Source organism: Manacus candei, unplaced genomic scaffold (genome assembly GCF_025592945.1).
Source record: "Manacus candei isolate 608988 ecotype Guabito, Panama unplaced genomic scaffold, ASM2559294v1 h1tg000086l, whole genome shotgun sequence".
Taxonomy (NCBI): domain Eukaryota; kingdom Metazoa; phylum Chordata; class Aves; order Passeriformes; family Pipridae; genus Manacus; species Manacus candei.
In genome coordinates this window covers 2,221,972-2,245,214 of record NW_026138134.1, presented here as the reverse complement: position 1 = coordinate 2,245,214, position 23,243 = coordinate 2,221,972, and the positions used below count along the sequence as shown (strand labels likewise).

General features: G+C 51.2%; 1 protein-coding gene across 5 annotated transcripts in view; it reads right to left on the bottom strand.

Moving 5' to 3' along the window:
• The window catches only part of KIRREL3 (kirre like nephrin family adhesion molecule 3), a 358,997-nt gene that overhangs the window by 123,186 nt on the left and 212,568 nt on the right, over positions 1 to 23,243 (bottom strand). For 3 of the 5 annotated variants that reach the window (XM_051812422.1, XM_051812424.1, XM_051812427.1), the window contains exon 2: positions 3,622 to 3,699. The exons of 1 other annotated variant lie outside the window; for it this stretch is intronic. In XM_051812422.1, coding sequence (XP_051668382.1) covers positions 3,622 to 3,699 — 78 coding nt within the window. Of the gene's footprint in view, positions 1 to 3,621; positions 3,700 to 10,038; positions 10,103 to 11,466; positions 11,561 to 23,243 lie in introns of those variants that run through there. One more of the 5 variants, XM_051812426.1, reaches the window with a different exon arrangement.

The following is a 23,243-nucleotide window of genomic DNA, read 5'->3' as shown; positions in this document are numbered from 1 at the left end:
GAATGAAGACAGATGGTGGAGGATTAACTCCAAAGTGTCTTTATTGCAAGGCCGTCATTGCAGACAGCTCTGCCTCTCCCTCTGCCTACAACTGTCACCAGCCTAATTTCACCCAACAGCTCCCACCACACACCAAATGTGAGCCTAGTACACACCAAATGTGAACACAGCACACACCAAACCATGAGCCCAGCACACACCAAATATGAGCCCAGCACACACTAAACCATGAGAACAGCACACCCCAAATGTGAGCCTAGTACATGCCAAATATGAGCCCAGCACACAGCAAACCATGAGAACAGCACACACTAAACCATGAGAACAGCACACACTAAACCATGAGAACAGCACACACTAAACCATGAGCACAGCACACACCAAATGTGAGCCTAGTACATACCAAATATGAGCACAGCACACACCAAACCATGAGCACAGCACACACCAAAGTGTGAGAAGAGCACACACCAAACAATAAGCAGACCACATACTAAATGTGAGCCCAGCACACACCAAATGTGAGCCCACCACACACCAAATGTGAGCCCAGCACACACCAAACCCTGAGCACAGCACTCAGATGAGCCCACCATCAATCCCAGTGAAGGGTAGAGCGTAGAACAGCCATGCTGGAGCAACACCTTCCTGCTCTCCAGCCAAATACACCCCAATTTCATCACCAAATCCAGCACTTTTCCCGGTGTGGGTCTCACAGAAGCAATAAAGCAGGAGGTGGTCACACCCAGTGTGGGGCAGCAGAGCAAGGAGAGGACCCAGGTTGGGTTTGCTGTGCCCATCATAGCAAGGGTGGCAGAAGCCCAGGCTGCTGGTCCCTGACAGCTGGGAGAGGCACCAACACCACACCCAGACCAGTCTGTTCACTACACAGACACTGATACACCCTGACATGAAGGACTGATGGAACTAAAATGGACAGAGGCAAGTTCACAGACACTGATTTTGGCTCCTTGCCCTGGAGTCCAGCTCAGCTGGAAGAGCCACATCTGCTCTCAGCTGGGCTGATGGACACCCATCCCCTGGCAGCTGGAGAACAAATAACAGAATGCCACTGAAGACCCTCTCTGGGCGTGTCCACAGAGCATCTCTAATCCACATTTATTTTGCCCCGCTGGGAGAGGTTGCCAGGCTGGTCTGCAAGAGTCCAGCCTGGATCTTCTTCATGGGGACAGCCAAGAGAAACACTTCCATAGAACTGTAAAACCTCCTGAGCTGGAAGGGACCCGCAGGATCACTGAGTCCAACTCTTGGCTCTTCACAGGACACCCCAACAACCCCATCCTGTCCCTGAGAGCATTGTCCAAACCCTCCTGGAGCTCTGGCAGCCTGGGGGCTGTGCCCACTGCCCTGGGGAGCCTGGTCAGTGCCCACCACCCTCTGGGGGAAGAATCTTTTCCTCATATCCAACTTAAGTGATTTCCCACCAAGAAGTGTTTCCTCCACACTTCCAAAGCCTCTAAGTCCTCTTGTGCTTCTCTGCCTACAAGTGATTTTGTAGATGTCTCCACTGAATGACAGCAAGGTTCTAATGATCCCTGTAATTACCCATTTCCACTAGGATGAAGACCCCACACCTCACAATTATCCCACTGCCCCACTCCCTAGCTGTGCTTTCAGCTCCTTCAGCTCCCTCGCAATCATTAATAGGGCTGTTCATTAGCACCATCATGCAATAAAAGGGAGAAAAAGCTCTTCCTTGGCAAAAATACAAAAGGGAATCGGTCTCTGTCCTCATCCTTACAAGGGAACTGGTTCCAAGAGGCCAGCTCAGGCACCTTGGGCAGGTAATTCCTTCCTGGTACCTCTGTAGGTGACCAGACACCTGACCCCACCCCAGCTCACACACAGAGTGTGGGGCTGCACTGCAATCCACCAAAAACCCGGGAGGCTGCAGGTCTGCAATTGTCATCCAGAGCTGCTTCAAGCGAAAACACAAGTCCTGGGTGGTCTTTGTAGCCATGGAAATCCCCCTGACTTTTGGTTTTTGGCAGATTGTACCTTTAAACATAATGGCCCTGCAGCCTGCAGGGGCCAGAAACTGGCTGCAGTCAGGCAGGAACACTTTGTTCCCTTTCCCACACAAAAGCTTTACTTTTGGCCTTTCATGTTCCTTTGTTCTCCCCACACAAAGCCCTGCTCAGCCTGAAAAGGGGGCTCACGTCTAGACTGAATGCACCGGGGAACCAGGGCGATCCCAAAGGATTGGCAGGATCCAAGGAGTGTCCTGCCAGCTCATGGACACCCTGTGAGCACCCCCAGGGTGCCCATCTGGGCACAGCCACGGGCAGCCTCTCCAAGAGGTTTGAGGGACAGGAAGGTGTTGAGAGAGGGAGAAACTGCCCCTTCTCACAGCGCTCGGACGAGACTCTGCCATCCCATCTCCCAGGGGACGGCTCCTTCCAGTTAAAAACATCCTCTAATCAATGTTTAAAGAGCATGTGGTAATTAACAAGCAGGAGGTGAAGCCTTGTGAAGTACTTTCCCCATGTTATCAGCTCAGTATCAGGGCTCCCGGGAACGTGAAGGAACCTTTGATCTTCTAACTGATATTTGAGCCATAAACTTGCCTCTCCAAGAGTTTTACTCCATGGAAACAAACTCACCTTTTGCTTCCTGTGAGAGCAGACACATCCATGGCTATCTGCTGGTGATTGGCCATCCCACAGGGAAAAGGAATCATGGAATGGTTTGGGTTGGAATGAATCTTTCAAGCTCATCTGATCCAATCCCCCTGCAGTGTGCAGGGACACCTTTCCCTAGACCAGGTTACTCAGAGCCTCATCCAGCCTGACCGTGGATGTTTCCAGAAAAGGAAGTGCAGTAGGGCAAGAAATCACACTCTTTGTCTACATTATTTCCACTCTAAGCCCCCCAGAAGGGTTAAATCCACACTTGGGTCAAGTTTGTGGTTCCCAGAGTGGCCTCCCAGCAGCCAAATGCTCCTTGACACATCCTGGAGACCCTCCCATCTCCCAGGGCTCGGGGATCTGTGGCCCTGCTCTCACCCAGCATTAATCAGAAGCTGCTGTGCCAGGGTTTGCTCCAGGAACAGAAGCTGCCAGAAGCAAGGATGCCACTTCTTCCGAGCATAAATAGTTTTTGTTTAGTTATTACACTTCATAATTATTTATGATATTTCTATGGATTAATCAATGCTCATAAAGTACTCGGGGAATGACTAGAATATCAAACAGGGAAATTTTAGCAGGAGTTTGATGAGCAATGGAATGGTGCCTCTGAGGGGTGCAAAGCCACTGGAAAGAGGGATTCTGGAAGTGTCGTGGTGAGGCATTGCCACCCAACTAGAACAAAAAGAGTAGATGCAGCAATTGCTGAAAGAGCTTCCCATGTGACAAATCCTTTCCAAAGGAAAAGACAGTGGATTTTGGATGTATGGAACCACTAAGCTCCTGCTCTTCTCTTGCAGCTTCACACAGGGGACTTCCCTCATCCATGCCTGCTAAGATGCTCCACAGATCAAAGGGAAAGCAGGATTTTCTCCTCAGTGTGAACAAGAACATGGATCATTCCTAGCAGGGACAGCCCTGGCAATGAGATGGCTGAAGAGGAGGAGGAAGAGAAGGTGAGGGAACTGCTCACCTTCAGTCATCCTGCGGTACTTCTCCTTGTACATGAACCCCAGGACTAGGCAGCATCCTCTTCCTGGGAGCCCCAGTTCTGCAAGAGAAGAGAGCGTGGTGTTAGACCAGGCTGGGGACAAGAGCAGCTCCTGGGAATGCTGCAGGGAGCAAATCCTGCTGGGGACAAGAGCAGCTCCCGGGAATGCTGCAGGGAGCAAATCCTGCTGGGGACAAGAGCAGCTCCCGGGAATGCTGTAGGGAGCAAATCCTGCTGGGGACACCATTCAGGTAAAGCACCAGCGAGGTGGGCCTGGAACTGAACTCTTTGGTCAGCCTCACTGGGCTGAGCTTTGCTGGGCTCCTGAGCCAGTGTATCGAGAGGCAGGAGGGTCACCAACCCCTCCCATGCCTGTTTCTCAATCACTCCTCTATTCCAAGTGAGGGAAGGAGCTGCATCTTCCTCCACAGCAGCGTGTTGCGACAACATGGACTCTTTGATCCTTTCCTCCCTTAGTGGGCAGCAAAGCAAAACGGGAAATGGCCCTCGGGAGGGAAGATAAGTCTGGCCTGAGGAATCTTGCTCTTTAGAAGCAAGCAAGTGACCCCACGAGCAGCAGAGTGCCAGAGTCTGAGGAGGCACACTCCTTTGATGCCTTGATTTCTTAATGGGGCTTTTTGACTCTTGGTAACAAACAGAGGGAGAGATGTGAGCGTGGGTTTTTCCAGAAGCGGCCGCGCACGCGCCCTCCCCGCGCGCCGCTCAGAGCTCTCGTTCTTCAAACAAATCCTCCTGTGTCACAGCGCAGAAAATTAAGGTACCGTGTCCCCGATGCTGCCTGTGGACCTGCAGAGCTCCTCGGGGGCTTCTGTGCTCTGCAGAGCCCTGCTGATCAAAGCCCCTTTGATGTTTACTTAATGTGGCTGCGGACTGCGCAGAGCCGGGGAAGGAGCGCCGGGAAGTTGTGTCGCACGCACGAGGGGAAGGCAGCGAAGCAGGAGGGTGGAGAGCACAGAGGTGGCTGTAGAGCAGAGCAAGAGCTGCCTGGCAGCCTTGGCATTAGTGCCACGATGCAAACTTGGGGTTGAATGGCAGGTGGGGACTGAGCCCAGAGGAAGAGGGGAGTCGCTCGCTGCGGCGTGATGGGATGTGCAGTGTCACGGGAGACACCCAGGCTGACATGGGTACAGACCCAGATACACAGCATCCCTCTCTAACAGTGCTCACTGCCATGGCATCCCAGTGCAGTGGTTATAGCCTCCTCTTGAGCACAGTATGAGGAAGAATTTGAGCCTAAGCCCAGAAAAAAACAGATTTCTTTGGACCCCAGGACACTCAGGGTACACGCAGGACTAGTTAAAGCACTGTCTCTAACATTAAACAGGATCCCACCTTGCAGGAGGCTAAGGACCAACAGCTCCTGGTCCTAAGGCTGCCAGCAGGGAGGGCAGCAGCATCTAACCAGCACAAATCACAGGTGTGATTTCAGCAAAGTTGATGCTCCAACAAAAGCAAGTCTTAGCTCAGAGTAAGCTGGAATGTAACTGCTCCCCTAAATACACCTTGCCCTAGGGAGAAACAGGCACGTCCACAAAGTGACTCACTTCACCTACCAGAGTGACTTTGAGGGGCTTGTAACTCACTTTTTGGCCATAAAGGGCGGTGACTAACTCTGATCTAAAGATGTCTAAAGATTAGACAAGTCAGGAGAGATGAACTGACTGTCAGAACTCTCAGTGGTGTCTTGAATCAGAGTCCTAATCAACAGGAAGGGGCAATGAGTGGAAAGCAGCCCTCTTGCTCTGCAGGACAGAGATGATGAGATCTACTGTGACCTGCACCAGGTCCACAACCACAAACACACTGAGAAAGGGGTCCCCTTGCAGAGCGTTGGATGCCCCCAACACTCCTGACTGCAAAGAGCTGCTGGTTTAGCAGGACACCCAGCACAGGTCACCCAGCACAGGTCACCTCCCTCAGCCCTGGTTTGGCTGAAGGACACCCAGCTCAGGTCACCTCCCTCATCCTGTCTGACAACTGGAATCCATCAGACCTTGCTGGCTGTGGGATGGGGTTTCCATACAGGGCTGCAGGGTTGCTGTGGGGACAGACAATCCCTGTGCCCCTGGCAGGAGCTGTGACCTGCCCAGAGCTCCGAGCCAGCAAAGCAGGTGGGAGCCTTTATGTCCTCATTGATAGGAAAACAAAACCCCATCGATCGCTATTGAACCTCCAACCAGCACCAAGGTATCAAAGTGTAATTAAAACAACACGATTAGATTAGTGCCACACGGGGCAGCACAGCCCACAGAGGAGTCGAGCAAGCCAGAATTCCTCTGGCTGACTGAGCCCTGCACTCGTGGGCCTGGCTGTGGATGCTGTGCCTGACACAGAGCTGGCACAGCAGGGGCTGCCACGCCCTCCATGGCCCAGGGCCACAAACACCATCAGGAGCACAGAATCATGGAATGGTTTGGGTTAGAAGGGACCTTAAAGCTCATCTTGTTCCAACCCCCTCCCATGGGCAGGGACACCTTCTGCCAGACCAGGTTGCTCCAAGCCCCGTCCGACCTGGCCTTGGACACTTCCAGGGATGGGGCAGCCCCTGGCAGTGGGAAGCCATTCCCTGTGTCCTGTCCCTCCATCCCTTGTCCCCAGTCCCTCTCCAGCTCTCCTGAAGCCCCTTTAGGCCCTGCAAGGGGCTCTCAGGTCTCCCCAGAGCCTTCTCCTCTCCAAGTGAACCCCAGCTCTCCCAGCCTGGCTCCAGAGCAGAGGGGCTCCAGCCCTTGGAGCATCTCTGTGGCCTCCTCTGGAGTCACTCCAGCAGCTCCAAGTCCTCCTAACACTGGGGGCCCCAGAGCATCCCCAGCACAGCATCCATGGGGGCAGCAGCAGCTCCAGTGTCCCTGGGGGGGTGACTGTCCCACCACTCCCATGTCCAGCTCTCACCTTCCCATTGCAGGGAGCAAAATGCTCCCAAAAAGAGGTCGTGGGGCTCTGGCCAAGGCAGTGACTGAGCTACCCAAGAGTCCCAGTCCCAGCTGAGCCCTCAGAGCAGGGAGGGAGGCTCAGGGCTGAGCCCCACGGGCTGGATGCAGCTGAAATGTGGGTTGTTACCCATCTGGAGCCTGGATCAACACACACTGCTGTGGGTGCCTATTTCCCACTTGCCTCCCCGAGGGGTGCTATAATTAACACTTATAAACCACTTTGATATCCCATGATGAAAGGAGCTGTACAAAAGCACTGTATTATAATAATTCATACCATAAATTTGTGAGAACATGCAAAAATCTTTATAGCTAAAGGCACCTTTAAATACTTGAGAGCGCCTTTAAAAGGTAAAATACTTCAAGATTACTCTGCTGCCTGAGGATGTCTCACCATTTCATGGCTTTTAGTGGCTACCTAAAGCTAAAATATTTAAGCAGGTACCCAGCATTTTAAATGTCTCAGCTTTAGGGGGGCTGCTGAGACACCACTGAAAACACAACATTTTACTGAAAACACAATATTTTAACCCATACCTATCCCCCACTCTCCCAAAACAATCCCATCCATTGCCTTGCAACAGCAATTGAATTTTCTCAACGGGGCAAAACTACTTTCAGCTGAAGTTTACCATCCCAGGCACTGTGAAGAAGTGGGAGCTCAGGGATCCTGGTTGGAAAACACACGGCAGGGCCCTGGTTTTGACTCACTCAGAGGAACCTTCATCAATAAAACTTCAAATGGGCACAAGAGCCACTCATCAGACAAATCAGAACCAAGTTAAAACCACATGTTGCCAGTGACAACGAAGCAAAAGCCAATTTAGAGAAACAAGAGCTCAGGGTCTCCAAGAAACAAATCTTCAGGGTGGGAAATCGGGGTGAAAGTTTGTTTTGGAAGAATGATCTCCCAGCACTGACCCAAACTGTGGAATCCTCCTCCTTTTTCCTGGTTTCTCCCAGTGTTTGGGATTTTCTCACTCCATTCCAAGGCAATTGCTCTGCTCAGGAAGGGAAGGAGGTTTCTGATCACCGGGGCACTAAAGGCTAAAGCTGCAGAGCAGTAATAAGGGTTTATTAACATAGTCATAATGTCTACTATTGTGTAGCTGTATCCCACCAGGAATGATAATAAATGTTTAATAGCCCAATAATACCTGTTTAATAATTTTTCAGCTCACCCTGTCTAATTGCAAGTTTATTAAAGAACAATAAACTTTACAATCGTTGTAAAGGCGTAATTGCAATTCCATTGCTTATTTAATATTGAGTTAATGATATTACAACTAAGTTATATTTTCCCATACATATTAAATATCAATTAGCTGGTTTAAACTATTGATTTGTATTTAATTAACTATGCTATTATATACCAATTAAGCTCTTATAAGAGAAGCAGAAACAGCTGGTCTCTTAAATTAAATTTTTAAAACTTTGTATTAACATAAATATCACGTTTCCATTTTCTCATGTTTTCCTTTTACAGTGACAGCAATTTGCTACCTGTAAATACTTTTGTCCAGTTGCAGGAGTTTAACTTTACACTTTTTCTTTCCAGGATGGGGAAAGAACAACCTCCATGGCAGATATCCTGGTGTCAGAGACACCCAAACATGGGAACTGGGAAAGGCTGAGGGCTGGAAAAGCCTCATCTCACCTGGGGATCCCAGAAGCAAAGAACTTGGCTGGGAACTCTTCAAAGAGCACTAAAGCCTCCAAGGAAAGAAGCTCAACACCTTCCTAAGTTGGCCAGGAAGGGTGAGAGGAGAAAATCCTACGTCACAAATCGAAGAGATTTTGGTCACTTTACACACTTTGATTGAGAAACCTCGTCCTTCTGCTCAGAGTTTTCCTGTCCTGATGGATGCAGGTGCCTGCTGTTGGAGATCTTATTAAAAAGACACATCTGGACAGAAAAGCCTGCTCTCCCAAGGCCTCCCCTGCCCTTGGCTTCACTATGTCTGGGGATGCTGCACCCCAAAAGTTACAGGAAATGTGTGAAGAAGCATTTTGTTCGTTTTCCAGCCTCCTGGTTTCTCAGTAACCACCTTGCTTTTCTCCTGGAGGTTTCCTAAAGATCTCCACGGCCTCTTCTTCAGAGGACTTTGCTCTGGGCACCCACGAAGCACCTTCCCCTCCAAGCTGTCCTGCCCTGAGTGCTGGGTTCAAGCTTCCTCTCTCCGTGTCATCTGCATCCATAACATTCCTGAGCAATCCAAACTCCTGCTGCATTTTGGCAGAGAGCAAACAGATCCTTGGGCACGTAATTTCTGTATTACCCTGTTAAGGCTGAGAGCAATCCAAGATCCTCAGAGATGGAAAAAGCCATACAAATGCACATTATTATTAAATCTGTGCCTGGTTAATTTATAAAAATGTACTAAAAAACCTAAGAGGCTTCCCACATGAGAAAATGGGCACATTACTGTTTGAAATATGAATGAACCAGAGATCAGTGTTAAATGCCGTAGTGATATTGTATTTTATTCTACAGTGCTCTGCAGAAAAGTTGCATTTATAAACCCATTTATTGTATTATGTACTCGCAAACCACCTTGTCATCCATTTATTGCACAAATAAAATCTTAAAAGCAGAGGATTAGTTGAGTGTGTCCCCGTGGGACCACAATCTGCCTTTAAAGAATCCATCAATGAAGGAAAACAGATGGAGCAGAGGTGTTTGCCAGCTCATTGCTCTGAGATGGAAAACACAACTGGCTATTCCAGGCCCAAAGACCTGGAAAGAGAGAAGGACACACAGCAAGGCTTGTGGAAAATGGTTCCCCATTCAATAGCCAGTTCTGGTGCTGAAGGGTCCCTAAAACTTCTATCAAACATCCTTTCAGGTTGAAAACCATCATGGAAAAAGACAGGAACACTTGGATGTGCTTATTTTCAGGGAGCCTCTTTCAACCCAGTGAAAAAACAGAGCCATCCATGACACAGGAGGAGGTTCTCTGGGACAAACAACTTTGGACAGGCCTTGGAATATCACAGGAATCCAAAATTCCTTGAAAGGCACCAGCTCCAGAAGCTTCAAGGGCAAGAGCAGAGAAACAGGCAGGAGGCAGCTCTCCCCAGGAACAGGCTCTGCCCTGGTACCAGACAATTAAAAGTTGCTTCTTAGCAGGACACGCGACTGGCAGAAGGGGAAAGAAAGAAGAGGGATTCGTGCTGCTGAGCAAGGAGAATGATATCCCTGTGTTCCCTGGCTAATGAAGGGAAAAGAGGCACCTCCAAGTTGTAACTCAGCACTGCAGTGTTTTGAAGAGGTTTTTTGTCTCTGGTGGCAACACAGAGCCTTTGCTCCCCAGAGTTCAGTGCTGAACCTGTCTGTATTCCCCACTCTCCTCCCCAGCCCTCCATGGCTGGTGCACTTTTTCTGAGCCTCTCACAAATGTGTCCAGTTTGGGGAGCACCTGACAAGGGAAGAAAAGCCCTCACAAACCTCAAATCCAGTCATTCTTTGGATTATTTTTTTCCTTCTCCTGAAGTAAAGAAATCTGATGGAGCTGCAGGAGGAAAAACAGTTCACCCCAGGGTAAGGTGGCTGTCACTCCTTGGAGCTTCTCACATAAACAGCTTTCACACCTTTGTGTGCACAGAAATGCATTTGCACTGGTCAAATAAACCAGAATGCTCTGCTAAGGTCTTGGGGCAGCAAGTTCCAGAGCTTAACTGCACTCACATTCAGGAAAAAGGTATTTTTCTTTGTATTTTCTGCTGTAAAAGTCTTAACTTCCACACAGGGTTTTATTTGAAAGAAAAACAAATAAAAGGTTATGTAGAAACTGTTTTCTTCACTACTATCAAACTATCAAACCCACTCCAGTTTGCACTGATGAGAGCTGGGTCAGACACCCAGCACAGCCAGAGGCTTCCACATCCTCTGGACAAAAGTGCATCCAGGCATCAGGAAAGGCTGGTGGGGCTGCCCAAGATCCCAAACCCTTGGGCAGGATTCCCAAGAAACAGTCCCCTGGGACTTTGGGTTGCACTTGCTCCTTCCACCCCCCACTTCCAAAGGCTCTGCCCCGGCAGGGTCAGCGTTTCCTTGGACAGTCTCACGGCAGGTGCAGTCCAGGCATTTGTCCCCAGTTCCATGATTTTTAGAGTATTTTTCAGGACCTGCCACTTTCACCTTGCTCAGCTCAGAGCTCCTGCAGCTCCTGGGTTTGCTGCAGCCCTGGCCCTTGGAGCCTCCCCGTGAGGCCCCTGCCCTGCTCAGTGGGGCTGTGGCCAAGTCACCCGCTGGTGGCTCTGCCCTGCCCTGCCAGGGCTTCCCGGGGAATTAATCTGTGTTTCCACTCTACCTCCTGCTCCATTCGGGCCTCAAACGCATCTGTCGCTGCAGGAAGGTCGGAACAAGCCTTCCAGGGAAAGTTAAGCAATGGCAAAGCACCTCCCCATGCACCCTCCAGCCCTTGGCACTTCCCCAGGACACGTCACCATCCACACCGCCCCACCAGGAGACCTGAGCTGACAAGACCACGTTGGTAGACCCTGAGGAGGTGGCAGGGGACAGGGACAGGGCAGGACAAGCAGGTGATGGGCACATCTGTCCTGGTCTCACTCCAGTGGCTGCTCTGCTCCAGCTGACACAGCTCCATGGATTCCATGGAGCTCCTCGTGTGCACTGGGGCATTAACAGCGAGGGCAGGGGAGGTGAACAGGCAGCGTGAGCCTTGTCCCTCTCCCTGTCTGACTGCTCTGCCTCCCCCAGGCTTCCTCTGCTCCAGCCCAGGGCTGGGATGGCCCAGGGCTGTCTGTCACCTACCCCCACGCTCTGCTTGGCAGCTCAGACCCGACGTGCAGTCACTGGGGGACCTGCCTGCCAAGGGCTGTGCTGGCACTGATCCACAGCTCCTCCACCCACCTTCTTCTACCCCACCAAACCCAGGAGCTGCCTGTTCAACTCCAGGTAGCAAAGAAGTGACACCACTACACTGGAGAGGAAAGGGTGGAGGACAGGTATGAAACCCATCCCACCTTTCTGCAGCACCTCCTCCCCTGGAACAAGCTCTCCAGGGAATCAGAATGCCTTTGTGAGCACACACCCTAGAGACTGGAAAAGCCCCAGAGACCAGAGCAGGTGGAGTGTGTGTGAAACAGCAGGGGGGACAGGGAAAGGGGGTTTGGAAGATGGATTGGGATGGTCTGAGCTGTGTTGAGCTTTCCTGCTCCATCTCCAGTGAGTGTACTGGCACCAGGCTGTGCTGCTACAAACCAAGAGGGCTTTCAACAGGAAGGATTGTTAAGTCTCTAAGATGGTCTAAAACCTGAATGAAAAAGCTCAGGACAAAACTGACAGGGAGAAAGACACAAAATCCACGTATTTTGATTCCTTAAGTGTTTTCCCTAAAGACCTGATTTCACTTGGGTTTCTCATTTCATTGAAAGCCCCTCCACTGTTCCTCACTCCTGCTGCAGGACCCTTGCATGTCCCATCCCTATCCAAGCACCATCAGCCCCACACACAGTACGACATTATCCTGCAGCCTGGTGGGAACATCTCCTGGTGGTATAAACCACACTTTTTTGTTCCCCTGGCACACAGAGAGCCACATTTCCAGCAGGTCTGGAGATCCACACAAAGCAGGAGCTGTCCCTGCCTCACACCCCACCCGGATTATCCCATAACACTGGGAGGAGAAGGTGGCAGTGGAAACACTTTGCAATAAGCCCTGGAAGTCCCCACGCTGCTCTGACAGTCTGTGGACATGCTGGAGAGAAAAATAATAAAAAATAAAAGTGCAGCACCATAAAGGTCACACCTCCAGCTCCTGATCCACAGTGGCTCCTCACACCTCCCACCTCGGAAGTGTTTCTGGCTCAGCCATCCATTTTACAAGGCTGGGAAGACACAAGATTGTACAAGGGAAGCACAAACCACTTCTGCCCTTGGAGACACCCAAGGAATGCAGCTTTCCTCTGCCTCACCCTGGAATTGTGGTTGTTCCTTTCAAGCCCATCTGCCCCAGACCCATCAGCTCCTCCTGCCTCTGATCCAACAAAGCCCCTTGTCCAGCTGCTCCAAAGCTCCCCGTGCTGGACACCCCTGACAACTGCCTGGCTCCTCCAGGCCCCTCCAAAGGCCAGGAGAGCACTGCAGCACCAGCACACGCCCAGGGCAGAGCAGGGACTCCTGCAGTCCTGCTATTCCCAGGAAATTGCACTCCAGCCTCGCAGGCACCGTCACTCCCGTGTATGGGATAATTAAATCCCGTTTGATGGTTACCTCACAGCATGGCTGCTATTCTTCTGCATCTGAGCCTTGGGAAAAACATTTCTGATCTCCAGCTTCTATTTTATTTTTCATCTCCTTGGCGACTCTTGGCAATTTTGGAAAACTCTTTCAGCTGCCTTCCCACCCACGAGGTGAGAAGGGGCAGGAGACCTGCTGTGACCAGTCCAGGCTGTGCCACCTCCTCTCCAGGATGAAGAAGACCAGTGATGTGCGTGTGTCATCTTAGGTCAGACCCACAGCACAGGTTAGTCTCCATTTCCTCCCTAGATATCCAAATTTGAGTTACCTCCCAGCAACCTAAATGCGAGCTGAGGCACCTGAACAGCTTGGGGAACCTCAGGGGGGTGTCACCAAACCATCCCAGATGAGTAACCTGGCCAAGGGAGCAGCAATTCCAGGTTAATCCCAGGTGGAGGTGCATTTGCTGCAGTCCCTGCTCCACCCCTTCTGATAGAACTTTCTGGAAGAGCCTGTGGTGCTGAGATGGAAGGGGCAGCAGCAGAACAGAACCCAACTCTCCCCAAAGGAACAGGGCACTGATTGCATGGAGGGAGAGAAAGCCACAAGGTTTAAGGGATTAACCAATCCCCTCATTGCCACCCCTTCCTGCAGGAGGCTGCTTTGATTGAGGCATTGAGGCTTCAAATGCACTGGCAGGGGGGGCTCTGGCCACGCTCAGCAGCAGGAGAAAGGGAAGTGAGTGGGCAAATTTCAGGCTGTGGGAGGCTGATTGCTGCCCTGGCCAGAACACCCTCTGTCCCAGGGGGAGCAGATTTGGTCCACCATGAGAAACAAATCCATCAGCCAGGCAGCGAGGCCATGCAAGGTATCCCATCCCAGCACTGGCTGCAGGCTGGGCTGTCTCTGCTCCACCAGCACTGCTCACCTTGCCTGGTCCAGCGGGCACAGCAGGCACCCACCACATCAGCTCCAGGCTGCAGCATTCAGCCCAAATCACTGCTCCTGTGACATTCCTGTCTGATGGCCAACCCTTGCCCTTTTCAGAGCATTATTTTCAGTTTCTTGATTGACCTCAAAACCCACAATTTGTGTAGCTGGTCCTGCTGGCTGGATCTTCACGCTGCAAACACTTTGCTAGTGATGCCCCCAGGCCCAGCTACAAACACTGTGGTTCACACCACGTTCAATCCCTCTTGACCTCTGCAGGTGCAACCAGCACAGGTGAGAGGCAGGAAGGTAAACCAGGGAAGATGGGTAGGAGGGAAGGACTTGGAGCTCTGCCTCTGCCCTCGCACAGCCCAAAACACACACAAGCAGCAGGGATCTCCCTGCAACTCCCCCCCTTGGGATGTGCTTTGACCAAAACAAGCCCTGCTCAGGGCTGATGCCAAGACCTGGTGGGATTGGTGCCTTTCTGCACCTTTCCTGCTACCACTGCTCAGAGCTGCTGCCAAACCCCCTAACTTACTGCCCAGCTCAGCTCCCACTGCCAGGGGGGCACTTTCCCAGCGTTGGCCATAACTTGGATGATCTGTGAAAACAGCTCCCCTGGTTCCCCCAGCGCTGCTCCCACACGCACTCCCTCGGTCCCATTAAAGGTAATGGGGTGAGATTGTCCAGCCCATTACTTTCAATGGCTCCGTTTCAGCCAGACAGCCTAAAGCTCCCACAGCCTCCAAGCAGCAAGCAGAGGAGCTCCAAAACCCCCCGTTTCATTATCGCCTCGCCTGTTCCAGCTTGCCAGAGTTTAATTGGAAAGAGAGCCAAGGCTGCGTTAAGGTTTGCTAATTGCTGCAGGAGAGACACGAGCACTCCTCGCGCCGCCAGCCAGCGTTTCCTTGCTCAGCAGTTTCGGGTTCTTCAAGGTGTGAGGTTTTATGAAAATAGTCCAAGTTATTTTTTTAAAAAAAAGGAGATTCACACGCAAACACAGCCAAAGGAGAGGAATTTATGGAGTGGCTGTGTGCTCCAAGGTTCAGCTGGTCTTGCTGGTGCTGGAGGGGAAATACAGTGGCAGGAAGAGCAGCTGGGGAGAAACATCACTATTGGAAAATGCCAAGTGAAAATCGCGTATTTAAGATGCATCACAGGAGCTGTAGTTTGAGTCCTTCTGAACTGTAAGTCCACTAATCCACTGAGGGTAGAGACAGGCCAAAAATCAAACCACTTTGCTTCCAAGACAGTTTGATATTACAAGATGCTCAGAAAGCTGCGTGGCCAAAAACACCTTACTTTGGGAGCTGGAGAAATCCCATTTCTGCTCTGATTTCTGACCTTGCCTTCTGCTCGGGGTTCATAAAAGCCTGGCAGAACTTGATCATATAAGGCCACGTGCCCCATTACAGCTAGGGAAGGGACCTATTAGGGATGTGCATAATGATGTATCCAGGAGACTGGAATAACGACAGCCGTCCCAACACCTGGCTGAAAACAGTGGGAAGAGCTGACTAGTTAAATCCCAGAAAATCCTGAGTTGGAAGGGGCCCACAAGGATGAGCGAGTCCAACTCCTGGGTCTGCACAGGACACCCCAAAAATCCCACCATGTGCCTGAGAGCATTGGCAAAAATTCTCCTCCCACCAGAAAGCAGCTGATGACACTCGTCGGTGCTGGAGCTTCGAGTCCAACACGGACTTTTCCTGCCTCTGACCTGAGCCAAGACTGCCAAGTGCAGCTCTCCTGTACCAACCCCAGGAGGTCTCTGCGTGGTCCCCTGGGCTTGGTGCCATTCCCTGTTGCGGTGTTGGGTCCATTGCTGCTGCTCAGAGCTGTTGCTGTGGTGCTGCTCACAGCCCTGTCCAATCCAGGACAGATGGTAATAAATTTTTCAGTGGCTGGAGCAGAGTGCAGCAACTGTGTGATTAGCATCTTTTTCTCCACTGCACATTTCGTCTGTAAACTAAGATTAAATACCTGGAGGAAAAGAGCTGCAGGAAAAGGGGACTTTAATCCGTTTTCACTGCAGAGTTCACACGAGTGAGCAAACAGCTCTGCTCCGAGGTCAGGGCGGCTCGTTGGGCACGGAGCCTTCCCATGTGCCAGCTCAAGTTACCCACATTCCATGAAGATGCTCTTTCTGTCAGAGTCATGAAATGGTTTGGGTTGGAAGGGACCTCAGAGATCATCTGATCTCACCCCCCTGCCATGGGCAGGGACACCTCCCACTAGCCCAGGTTGTTCCAACATCCAACCTGGCCTTGGACACTTCCAGGGATGGGGCAGCCACAGCTTCTCTGGGTAACCTGTGCCAGGGCCTCCCCACCCTCACAGGGAACAATTCCTTCCCAATATCCCATCTAACCCTGCCCTCCTTCAGCTTTAGGCCATTCCCCCTTGTCCTGCAGTACATGCTAAACAGCTCAGAACTCCTCTGACCTGTGCAGCTGCCTCCAAACCAGCACTGAGAGGAGCAGCAGGGTCTGCAATCCCCTGAAAGTGCACAAGGGGAGTAGAACTGCTCCATTACCTGCCTGGGTTTGAACTCTCAACTCATTTAAACCCAACAAAACCTATTCCAACTACCTGTCAAGCCTGACAGACCTCACTTGCCTGCAACCTCAGCCAGAGATAAAACAGGGGAATGAATGTCATGAATCACATGGGAGATGAGGGATGGAACCTGTTGTTGGGAAAGAAGAAATCATCAGCTACAAATTCAGCAACCATCAAAACATTGTTCTTCATCACTGCAACATGAGTGCCAGGGCAGTGATGCTGACAGGGCACCTCAGATGGGGAGCACGTCACCAGTTTTTAAGGAACAAGCCAAAAAACCTAACAAAAAAAATCATACACACGGAGAAAAACCACCACATCTTTTGTTTTGGAGTGTGTCCTACTCAAAGGCAGAAGAGTGGTGTCAGGGCTTGTAAACCATCCTTCCCAGTCACAAAAAAGAGCTGCCTCTGCACCCTCCAAAATGTTGTACCAAGCTTTAGTTTTGCTCACACACAGCCATGACCAGGAGATCCTGCACATAAACCACTCCTGGTGCAGCCTAAACACAAAGGGGGAGATCACCTGCTCCGAGAGGGAAAGCCAAGGAGATTTGAAGGCTCTGGCTCCACTTGTAGGAATATTTGTCTCAAGCACCTTCTTGCTTAAAAATCCCAACAAGCCCAACAGGGCTCCAGGTCAGAGAAATATCATTGAATGATTTGGACGTGAATGTACCTTAAAGGTCACCTCATTCCCAACCCCTGTGTGGGCAGGGGCACCTTCCACTAGCCTAGGACCAATTAAGGCCATGACCAACCTGCCCTTGGACACTTCCAGGGATGGGGCAGCCACAGCTTCTCTGGGCAACCTGTGCCAGGGCCTCTCCACTCTCACTGTGAAAGCTTCTTCCTTATATTTATATATCCCCCTTGGCTATTCCATCTGCAAACAGCTCTAATCCACCTTTCCCCCTTGGTCCTGCCCATGCTCTCCCCTCCTGGAGGGAGGCAGCATGCAGCTGACCTGCCCTGCCCTTCCCAGGAGCGGAGGATCCGCCTTCAGAGCGCTCACGGATGGGATGGGCATGCACCACCCGCCTCTCAGAGGGCACTACGTGCCACTGCTGCAATCAATAATGCAGTATTTCCTCTATGTTTTATAGCCTCGTGTTTATTATGTGTAAATAGGGATTTACAGGGATCTGAGCGTGTTCTTTGAGCGCAGCTGACACCCCGCTCCGCCAGCCGCCGCTCCGCACCCGCGGGAAAACGAGACGAGGCTCCTTCCACAAAGCCCTCTTTGTGAAGGAAATGGGGGAAGAAAGAAAAAAGGGAATAAAACAAGGCCAAGGTAGAGAGATCAGAGACTGTGCACATGGGATGGAACACAGGGCGGGTGCCAGTGCTGGGACTCAGAGTTGTGTCGGCATCGCTCTGAAAGGGACCTTAAACAGCGCTCTCATCTCGAGTCCGAGGTGCTGCTTCCAGGAGGAAAAGGTTGGGCTGGGGGAAGAAACTTTCCCTTGAAAGGCATTGGAACACCTATGCAAAGTTCCTTTTTATTTGATCTCGGGCACAAAGAGCAGAACAGAAGCATATCATCCTTTGCAGCTAAAATGAAAAAATAAAGAGGACTTTTATCCCAGATCCATTTATCTCAGGTAATAAATTCTGCTCCTGCCTGCAGCCAGTCAGTATTTTCCAGGTGGGTAACTTTCCTGCTGGAAAAATGAACAAAGCAATCAAAATAATTTGCTAATTCATTTCATACTCTTTTTTTTTTTTTTTTTTTTGAAGCCTAAACTGCAAGTTAAAACAAGCCCGAGTAGCCTGGTGTGTTGTGTCAACATTTTGTTCAACAAATATCAAAGCAACACTGAAATTCTTAATTGTCTCTTAACACAGCTCCAGAAGTCACACAGCACTTCCCAGCGGGAAAGAGACACCACGGATGGATTTAACAGCCATGTGTGGCTTCTACAGGATGGCAGCAGCCTAAAGGTCTCCTGACCCCTTTCCCAATAGCACTACCAAAGTGCTTCTGCCTGTCTTGACAGCAGCTGCAGCACATCCACCCTCAAACCTTGGGAGGCAAGGACATGGTCCTGCTCCCACCCTCCCGGGGAACCAGCAGAGCAAATGAAACCACCTGACTTGTCCCAGCCAAGTTGTTCATCTGTGTTCTTAATCAGGGGAGCAGTTCAGCACAACATTCAGGGCCACACCTGGGAAATGCAGGGTCTGAGCAGCTTTCCTGTGCCAGCCTATCCCAGCATGGCCAACATGTGCCTTTCCCAGTGTCTGTGCCCGACCTCATGTCCTCTCCAGCTCATCCTCATACTTCAAGCCAAGGAAAAACCCACCTCTGGCACGATGAACAAATCTCTTGGCTTCACTCTTTCCTCCTGGCTCTGCCAAAACCTCCTCATGCAGCCTCATCTGTGTTATTTACTCCCAGCTTAGCTGGGAAAGAGCAGCCACGTCCTTTTCCTGCTTCTGGGAGGATACAGGGACCGTGTTTTTACACACATGAAACGTTCTGAAGTTCTCCTCCCTCCCTGAGCTCACCTGCCTTGCCAGGCTCCTGCTCCATTACACAGCTGCCACGTTCCACCTCAAAACTTCCTGAGACTCAGCAAAAAATAAAAAATAAAAACAAACAAAAAAGAAAAAGAAAAAAAAAAAAAGAAAAAAAAAAAAGGAGGCCCAGCAGAAGAAATAGTGAAGGACCATAAAACACTGGAGAAAATAGAAAACAGACAAGCCCCTGTTGGTCACCAGCTGTGCTCTGGCACCGTCCCTGGCTGGGAGACACTGCATTAGAGGCAGCAATGATCATCACCATTAAGGGCCTTGATGGGAGTCAGGCAGCTGGTTTGCAGCATTTAGCTGATGAGATAAATAAGGGTGCTTTTGGCAAACACAGAGGGAACAAACACGAGATCAGAGATGCTGGAGAGGTTCCAGCTTCCCTGATAATGTCCTGCCCTTTCACCAGCTCAGGGACATCCCAGAGGAGAGTCCTGCAGCACATCAGGGCACTTACATCACTGCCAGCTCATTCTTTGGGCATGAAGTCCCCTCACTGAGGGGACTCGGCCCTCCTGGGGTGGGAAGAGGGACAACAGTCTGTATTAAAGAATGGCAAACATGCAGAGACTCAAGGGCACAAGCTGCTGCCCAAATTTCTCCAGCCCTGCTCTGGATGCCCAGGGATGGATCCCAGGGAGCTGCTGCAGGGCTCTCTTGGGAAGAGAAGAGTTTTGGGTCACATGCACCCCCTGTGATCTGCCCACACAAAATACCTTTGTTTGAGACCTGCCTGCTGTCCAAGGAAACTCTTCCCCATCTCTGGAAGTGTCCAAGGCCAGGTTGGACAGGGCTTGGAGCAACCTGGGCTAGTGGAAGGTGTCCTTGCCCATGGCAGGGACTGGAACAGGATGATCTCTAAGGTCCCTTCCAACCCAAACCATTCCATGATTGTCTGGCTGTGGGGATCCACGGGGACTGTACTGTCACCCCTGCCTGCAGCAAGGACAGAAGCCTGCCCAGTTTCTCCATCTAGACTTGAAGCAAGTCATTACTCCTTAAGCCAGTCATTCCTTCCACTATTCCCATCCCAGGGATACATCCCTGCTCCACAGGATTGGTTGGGATAACCCACTGATGCTCAGACACCAGAAGCTGTCCTGTCATTAAAAAGTTGCCCAGTCCCAGGGATGCTCATTTCCCGTATTTCTGCCTCTGGATGGCTTTTACTTCTCACTAAACTGAAAGCACAGGACAATCTAAGTGACTGATTGGGCTGTGTAATACAGTCCCTGCACATTTAGATTAGAAATGATTATGACTTAAATGAAATAGCTGAGCACAATCCTCATTGCCATCTATTCCCCCCCACACACTTTCAAAGACAGTAAGTGAGACGTGCAGAACAAGGCTAGAGAGAGAACAAAGACACCAGGATCCAGCTCTCCCCCTCCACCTTGTTTAGGGGGCTGAGGCCCAGGAATGCTGGAGGTACAAGGGATCAAGGCACTGTCTTTTACATCAATATTCCCTAAACAGCCTTCCAGGGAATGGAGGAGACACCCTCCCCTCTGTTCCATGGCAAGGGGAGATATCCCCTTTGCTTACCAAAGGTGGGGCACAGAGGACAGCTGTGCACTCCCCCCCCTCCCAAAACCACCCTCTTGGGCAGCACAACACAGGAACAGGTTTGAAAGAGCAGACAGAGGTGCTTTGTAACAGGAGGGCTGGTAATGTCCCTAAGGAACATCCAGAAATGTTGGACCAACCTCCATCACAGCTTCAGAGCAGGGAAGGCTTTCCCAGGACTGTGGGACACTGTACTGTGGCATCCTGAAGGATGTAGCCTTAAAACAGATATTCCCCCAGCAGGCTTTAAGTGTTCCCAGTGGCAGGGTGGGAAACAAACTGGTGACCACATTCCATGGGCTGGGAACTAGAATATTCCCATCCCTTTATCCAGCAGCAGGCTGGGGGGACTGGTGAGGGCACAATGAAGCAACCAAGGGGCTGGAGAGAACAAGACAGACACGCTGACCTTTCCTGAGGTTTATCTTTCCTGCCAACCCCAGTGCAGGAGTTCCATCCCTCGGAGCTACACGGGACCGAGGGGAGGAAGCTGAGGAAAAAAAGCCACATCAAGCATCACACCTTAGGGAAAGTCTTTGGAAAGAAGTTTATCCATCATCAATAGGGGAAGGTGACATTTCAGGGAGATACAGGCAGTGTCCCAGCTCTGTCAGGCCATGGAAGGGAAGAGGTTCAATGAACTTTAAATGTCTGACCTCGGGGGGACCCCAACACCTTCCTGCTCTCTGAGCCACTGACAGAGCAAAGCACGTGTCAGGTGCCCAAAACCCACCCCCAGCCTCCTCACAGGAACCTTCTGCTGTGGAAAACAGCTCCCACAGCACTTGTGCTTCCCCTGACAGCCTCCCAGGCACTGGAGCTGCCCCACAACCCAGAGTGTGATCAGCCCGAGGGAACAGCAAGGTCCTGGATAAATTTAGGGCTAGATTATAGCCCAGCTGACTGTGACTAACCTTCTGAAATGAAGGTCAGTGCTGGTACCTTGGGATGTGATTTTCTTCCATTTATTTCTTGATGGGAAAGCGATGGAGAGTGTAATTACTGCTGTACTACTGCGAGTGGGGAACGTCCTAATCCAGGAAAAATGAAGATGTAGATACAAGTGCTGTGTGAGGAGTGGGAAAGAGGGCTGTTAAACAGCCAAAAAAGGGGGGGTTGAACAGTCTGTGCCAGCTCCCAGTGTGTAGAAGGAAAAGCCTGTCCCCACCCTGCCCATGGGACATCCTGCATAGCAGCTGAAGTGCTGGAATCCTCATGGATATGGGAAGCAGCACCCACTGCCTGCTCTCAGCCATGCTCACATGAACCTGCAATGCCCTTTTTAAACTCCACGTGACCCAAGCAGCTCCAGCACCACTCAACAAGAGCCTTTGAGAGGTTACAGGGATGATCTCAGCAAACTCTCAGATCTCAATGCTGGGAGTGCCCCAATCCCACCTTCCTGCGGGCACAGGCACATCAAATCCCGCTCTGTGGATGGCATAACCCCAGGCAAATCCTGCTGGCAGCTCAGGAAAACCAGAGCCTCCTCTGAACAACAAACTAAACCCCCAAACCCCTGCAAACCCCCACCACTGCAGCTTCAGCAACAAGCCACAAAAAGGGTGTTTAGTTGAAGAAGTGTTTCTGTGCTGTGACAGCTGAGGGAGAGCAGGCATGAGGCCCCACCACAGCTCAGGGCTGCAGAGGGCAGAGCCCACCAGGCTTTGGGAGAAAAGCCACCCCAACCCCCTTCCTGGAGGGCTGCTGGAGGGAGGGCACTCACTGTCCCCACACAGGGCACTCACTGTCCCCACACAGCCCTTGGCAGAGGGGCAAGAGGGCAGTGCCTGTCACCATCACACAGACCTGGGGCACCTGCCACAGCACCCATCGTGTGTCCTCCCCGTGGCACCCACCTCACCTCACTGCAGCACCCCAGCACAGCCACCCAGAGCAGCTTCTCCAGCAGCAGAGCTGAGGGGAAGGGCAGGAGGAGCCCTAATTAGGGCCCTAATTAGCTGAGTGCTGCACCTGGGACTAATGAGCCCCTGCTGACTGGGCATCTCAGAATCATAGGATCAAGGAATTTCCTGAGTGGGAAGAGACCCACCAGGATCATCCAGTCCAACTCCTGGCCCTGCACAGACACCCCAACAATCCCACCCTGTCCCTCAGAGCGTTGTCCAAACCCTCCTGGAGCTCTGGCAGCCTTGGGGCTGTGCCCACTGCCCTGGGGAGCCTGGGCAGTGCCCAACCAGCCTCTGGGGGAAGAACCTTGTCCTGAGATCCAACCTGAGCCTGCCCTGACACAGCTCCAGCTGTTCCCTGGGTCCTGTCCCTGCTCACAGAGAGCAGAGATTGGAGCTGCAGACCCTGCTGAGCTCTGACCTCAGTCTCCTCCAGCTGAACAGACCAAGTGCCCTCAGCTGCTCCTCACGAGGCTTCCCCTCCAGACCCTCTGCCAGTCCTTGGGACACTCTCTAATGGCTCAATGTCTTTTGGATATCGTGGTGCCCAAACTGACCCAGCACTCAAGGTCTTGGCGAGACAATCTGTTTGAGAACTGGGTGGATGGTTGTGTGATTGGCTTAAAGGAGCTTTAATGGCAGTGGTTGTAATCCTAATGCTGTGGCTTTGTATTCCTTGTGTTATGACATGCATCCTGAGCATGACTCAAAAATCAGTTAAAGCAATCTTGTTTGGAAAAACCGAAGGGGGAAATGTAGGGATTTCTAATATGGGAAAGCAGCAAGAAATGGACATTGTTACACTGGTGGGAAGGAAGCCATGGGAAAAACAGGGAGAAGCAGCTCCCTAGGGCAGAAGGAGGAACTTGAACAAAGGACGAAAGGAACTAATGTTGCTAATAGGTAAAAATGTCATAATATTGTAGCTGACAGCAAGGAC